Source organism: Carlito syrichta, unplaced genomic scaffold (assembly GCF_000164805.1).
Source record: "Carlito syrichta isolate Samal-C Ts95f unplaced genomic scaffold, Tarsius_syrichta-2.0.1 Scaffold304374, whole genome shotgun sequence".
Taxonomy (NCBI): Eukaryota; Metazoa; Chordata; class Mammalia; order Primates; family Tarsiidae; genus Carlito; species Carlito syrichta.
Window position 1 is genome coordinate 280,064 of NW_007248470.1, and position 6,000 is coordinate 286,063.

General features: G+C 36.4%; 1 protein-coding gene across 1 annotated transcript in view; it reads left to right on the forward strand.

The window, feature by feature from the left end:
* LOC103262181 (ras GTPase-activating protein 2-like) overlaps positions 1-5,570 on the forward strand; it is a gene marked incomplete at its 3' end in the record, with an annotated part of 87,169 nt that extends 81,599 nt beyond the window's left edge. The window contains exons 6-7 of the mRNA XM_021713247.1: positions 3,829-3,912; positions 5,498-5,570. Coding sequence (XP_021568922.1) covers positions 3,829-3,912; positions 5,498-5,570 — 157 coding nt within the window. The remainder of the gene's footprint in view (positions 1-3,828; positions 3,913-5,497) is intronic.
* Between the last annotated feature and the right edge of the window lie 430 nt (positions 5,571-6,000).

Sequence of the window (6,000 nt, forward strand, 5' to 3'; positions counted from 1 at the left end):
TTCAGGCTAGGGGAAACTAAGAAGATGTGGCAGCTAAGTACAGTGTGGGATCTTGTGTCCTGGATTATAAAAGGACAGTGGTGAAATTTGAGTATCTGTAGATTAGTTAATGTTGTTACTAATTAACATGTTTATGATTTCAGTAATTCCTCTATTGTTACACAGAATGATAAGATATATTATTTGTACAGTGTTTTTGGATGTTTGAAATTGTTTCAAAATAAAAGGTTTTTAAAAACTGTCTGTATTTGATACATTCAATCCAGGTGTATTTTCTGAGTTTCAAATTCATATGTCCACTTTGATGTATCACAGCACTGTCAACACATTTAAAACTGAACTAGTCTCATATCTGTCCAGCTCCTCCCCACAGTCTTAGCAAGTGTTTAATTCCACTCAGTGTTTTTCACGTCAAACCTTATGTTTCTCATCTCTAGACTTTTGCTTTTTCATGTCTCCTGTATCTCTACAGAACATATGAAATATAGTTGATACTTTTTAAATGTCCTTATCTACTAATTCTATATCATTTCTGTTTCTGTTTATTTTTTTTATTATGAGTTACAATTCATTGGTTCTTTGCATTCTTGGTTATTTTCTGTTGCATGTCAGACATTGTAAAGTTGCTGATATTTTTGTATTTCTGTGAGTATACTTGAACTTTGTTCGGGACACTCAGTTAAGTTACATGGAAAGAGTTTGATCCTTTTGTGGTTTGCTTTTAACCTTTGTTAAACAACAAGAGCAGCCTTTACTCTAGGGCTTACATTTTCCCACTACTGAGGCAGCACCCATGAATTCTACTGTGGCTGTGGACCCTCTTGCTAGCCATGTGTGGGCTTTGGGAATTGTCCCCTCTGTTCTTTTCAAATGGTTCTTTCTCCAGCCTCAGGTTGTTTCCTCACATGTATTTGTACTTAGCAGTACTCAGCCAAAGACTCATTGAGGAGCCTTGTAGCTCTCTGGAGATTTTTCTTTCTCTATGCAGCTTTCTTCCCTGTAGTACTCTGCCATGGGAACGCAAGACACTTTGTTCCTCAGCTGACATCTTTGTCTCCTCTTCTTAGAAACCATCTAGTAGTAAGCTGGGGCATTTGAAGGACTCACCCTGTCTATTCCTCCCTTGGGAACCACAGTTCTATACTTCTGATTTTGTCCAAATTTTTAGTTATTTTGATTGAGGTAAATCCAGTCCCTGTTAGGGCTATCCTTGGTTGAATATCGAAGTTAAAATTTGTCAAGTATAGATGCTTTATATGTCACATAGAAACAAAATATGAGAATTCAGTGTATTGAGGTTATTGTTTTCTGCCCATCCATGATTTATGATATTAAATTGCTAGGTTTACAAATTAGAAGAACAGTGGTATTTCAGGCATTTTGAAATATATGCAGATAACCTATGTTTAATATTATTACTTACGCTTGGCAGAAAATTCAATTAAGAGTACTTCTGTTGATTTTTTATTGGTACATACTTTTGTTTTATTGGCATCGTTGTTTTGGTTTGCAGGCACTCTGATAAGTCTTTGAGATAATTTTTTTTCTTTTTGGTTTTTTATTTTGTTTATTGAGACAAAGTCTTGCTCTGTTGTTCAGGCTGGAGTGTAGTGTAATAGAGTGATCATAGCTCACTGTAACCTCCGTCTCTTGGACTCAAGTGATCCTTCTGACTCAGCCTCCTGAGCAGCTAGGGCTTCAGGCATGTACCACCACACCCAGCTAATTATTATTATTTTTTTTTTTAGAGACAGGGTCTTGCTATCTTGCCAAGACTGGTCTCCAATTCCTGGCCTCAAGCAGTTCTCCCACCTCCACCTTCCAAAGTGCTGAGATTACAGGCGTGAGGTACTATGGCCAGTCAGAAGATTTTGTATACTTATAAGTCAGTATTGCGTTTTTCTGTTTCTTAATACCTTGTAAAATTATAGTAAATTGAATTTCTATAATTGTTTATATGAGATAAATATGTTATTGCAAGGAGAGTAATGCAATATTTTCAGGCACAGTGGTAATATAGACGGGCACTGGATTTTTCAGTTTAAAAAAACAGTTGTAGCAGGCTCAGTGGCTCACGCCTGTAATCCCAGCACTTTGGGAGACTGAGACGGGAGAACTGCTTGAGCCCAAGAGTTCGAGACCAGCCTGGGCACATAGAAATGCCTCGTTGCTACAAAAAAATAAAAAATAAGCCAGGCGTGATGGCATGCACCTGTAGGCCCTGCTACTTGGAAGGAAGGCTGAGGCGGAAGGATCACCTGAGCCCGAAAGGTCGAGGCTGCAGTGAGCTTGATCCTCGCGACCATGCCACTGTACTCCAACCTGGACATCTGAGTGAGACCCCCAACTCAAAAAACAAAAAGCAGTTGAGTCTTGGCTGGCTTCTTACTAGTTGTTACCTCTTTGGGCCTCACGTTGTTGCTTTCTCACATGGCCTTCTTGTGCTTTACTTTCTTCTTTAAAGTGGCATGGTAACTCTTCTCAAAGGCTAACTGTTAAGAATTAGGTACATTTTTTGAAAGTGCATAGTAAACTGCAAATGCTATATAAAACTCAGGTATCATTTTGAGGTTTAGCTGAGAAGTGTAAGTTTCAAACAGTAAGGACAGTGGGAAAATTTGACTCTACGTGAGCCTAACATTAAAAACTAGAATTAACTTGCTCTGTGCTTTCTTTGGTTAGTTTTGGGGGTTTTTTTTTAAATTTGATTTTTGATGCCCAGCTTACTAGAAACAAGTCATAGTCTCATTTCTCCCTTTACTTGGCAGTCCACCATTTGCACTTCACCCACGTATGTGATCTGTGGGTTATAGAGAGAAAGAAGGATGTTGCTCAACAGCCAGCATCTCTCAACAAAGAATACTTTTCAGCAACACGCATGAGTTTCTCTTAGGCATTAGGAAATGTAGTCTCTTAAGCATTAAGCAAAACTTATGAACTCAGTCGTATTTAGTAAGGAAATTTGAGGAACAGATCATTAGGTGAAATTCTGTGTTCTCTGTAAGTACCAATGACTGTCATCTGTGGCATGGGTCAGATGATCTTTGTTTTTATGGCCTAAAGCATTTTCTACAGAATGATTCAGGAGCTGTTATTGAGAATCAGAATAAAAGACTACAGAATGATGTGAGACTTGCCCTATATTTATGAATTAGATGTCTAAGTGGAAACCACAGTTGTTTCCTTGTTTGTCATTCATATTCTAGCAGAGGATATGATGCCATAAACCCAACTTGGGGTGTAGCTTCTCATTTACGGTTTGTACAGCTTTCTTTTCCTTTTTAGAAACCGCAAGTTTTGATGTGTTATCAAACCACAAAATGTACCTTGTTTGTTATTCAGCAGGAGGAAATGTGTGAAATATTATAGCTCGAGTATCCTTTATCCAGAATGCTTGGGGCCAGAAATGTTTTTGGATTTCCGATTGTTTTTAGATTTTGGAATATTTGCATTCTATATACTTGCCAGTCAAGCATCCCACATCCGAAAATCTGAAATCTGAAATGTTCCAGTGAGCATTTCCTTTGAGCATCATATTGGCACTCAAAAAGTTTCAGATTCTGGAGGATTTCGGATTTGGGAAACTGATCCATATTTAGTAGCTGCAGTACTGATTGTGGCATTCCTACTTAGTCCCATTTTGAAAATATAGCATAAATAAATAGATGCATGCACTCATATTTGGAGTAGACGGTATTTAACCATACAGCTGCAGACATGTGGAAAACAACTCTGAACACTTTGAGCATATTAGTCTGTATTTAAAGATAATGTTTTATCTTGTTTAACTGGAATCTAATGTGTTAAATCTCTTTTATTCTACCTTAGCGTCAAGGCATGCCATGGGTTGCCTCTCATAAATGGCCAAAGCTGTGACCCTTATGCAACAGTTTCTCTAGTGGGCCCTTCTAGGTAATGATTATTGAATTATTAGTAGATTTTTAACTTTTAAAGTTTGATTTAACTATTATCAAATTAAGGTTCTAAGAGCAAATTATGATCAATAGCTATTTTATTACACAGAGTAATGAGTACTTTGAAAGAAAACTCTTTAGTGAGTTCTGTTTTTTACAGAAAGAAAATGTGTGCCATTTCAAATCTACCAGTCTCAGGTCATGGGAGAACAACCTCAGTTTTATACTGTTACAGTTTAGTACTTTAAAACATAAACTTGGTTATCTTCGTTCATCAACATTCATACTTTCAAATGTCCTAAACTTTATGCCGGTAAATCCTGTTTTAATAAGTTTTAGTTCAGAATAAAGGCAAATTCCATATTTTGATCTGGAAGGCCGCACAGCACTTGAAAACTGCCTATTGTATTCATAAGATCTGTCTTCTGCAGAGAGAGTTCCAACAGAGACAAATTCCTGAAATATGAGAGTGTGGTGAAGCATATCACCTCACTGATGTAAATGATTTATGGTAACTTATGAAAAATCCTATAGTCTTTTGTAATATTTGGTTTTGTATCACTTTATTACCATTTCCTTAAGGAACTGAGTAGGAAATATGTCTACAACTTGAAGGTTTAGAATCTGAAAACAGATGTACAATATTCCCTCTACACGTACATATATATACACACAGATACACATTCCTTCTCCCTACTCCAAGATTTCTAGTTATTTTTTAGAAAATCACTCATTAGTCACTTTGAAAAATGTATTTGTATGTGCATATAAAGTACTCAGTACGACAATGGTGTGTTATTATTATTAAAGATGATTTTATAGTTAAAAGTAAATACTCGGGCCTATAACATTAAATATTATCCGAGGAATTTATTTTTGCATGTTAAAGATATTCAACCTTGTAAAGCTATTTTTAGTTTTGTTTTTTAATAATCTACACCTGACAGATTCTTTAACAGTTTAGTAACATACAATTAGAAACTATTTGGCATATGAATTTGTGTTTTAAAAAGTCACTGTTTTGCTATTGTACTACGGTTGTGTAAGATGTTAACAATGGGGATGCTGGATAAAGGTGCAGGTTTTTCCTGTACATTTCATGGTAACCTCCTCTGAATCCATACTTATTTCAAAATTGAAGAGTTGTTTGTTTTTTAAAGTCACTATTGTAGCTGAAGCCTAAGAAGTAAACTGAGTTAGGAATGTTTTTCATGTTCCTCAGATATTTTTCAACATAGATAAAGGTACTCTAAATCTCATTGTCTTCCTTTTCATCCTATATTCTGAGTTGCTTATATAATAGAAAGGTGTTTTTAAAACCTCTTAAGAAGCTTGATGATCTCGTATAGCCTTAGAGAGAATTTTTAAAATCTTAGCATATATAGGATATACGAAGCTTGTATATCCTTTGATTTGAGTTTGTAGGGTCACCTCAATTTTTTCCAAGTAATATTTGAAACTACACTCTTGCCTGAGTCATCTTCACTTCTACACAGAGATCGGGCTCCCTGGTTGGAAATAGCATGTTTTATAATTGTGTACTGTTAAGTTCTACAAGGTAAAACTCTACCACATTGGAACAGGAATGACCAAAAGAAGACGAAAGTAAAGAAGAAAACAAGCAATCCACAGTTTAATGAAATCTTTTATTTTGAGGTAATTTTTTGTTCTGTGTAAATGTTAATATTGACTATTGAATATTATGTGAGTTGACTTATTTTTTTCAAACTATGACCATAGGAATCATTTTATCCACTGATGCAACTAAACATTTCTCTCCTGAAAGCAGTAGAACTTTGTGTAATGCAGTGGGGACCCAATATAGACAATGAATGAAGCAGAACTCGGATCTGTGAGTGGGAAGGGCTAGGACCACACCTACTCCCCAGTCATCCTCCTTGTCTCACCCTCCTCCACACCCTTCCTACCCTGTACTGCACCCTACATGACACAGAGTGGCCACAGGACTCTTCTGCAGAGTCCTGTTTGAAAGCCACTCTTGAAGTAAATATGGTTATCCCTTGGTAGATCTGAGTTCCAGTTCCAGTTGACTTGAAAGAGTCACTAAATATGAGACTCAAGTTTC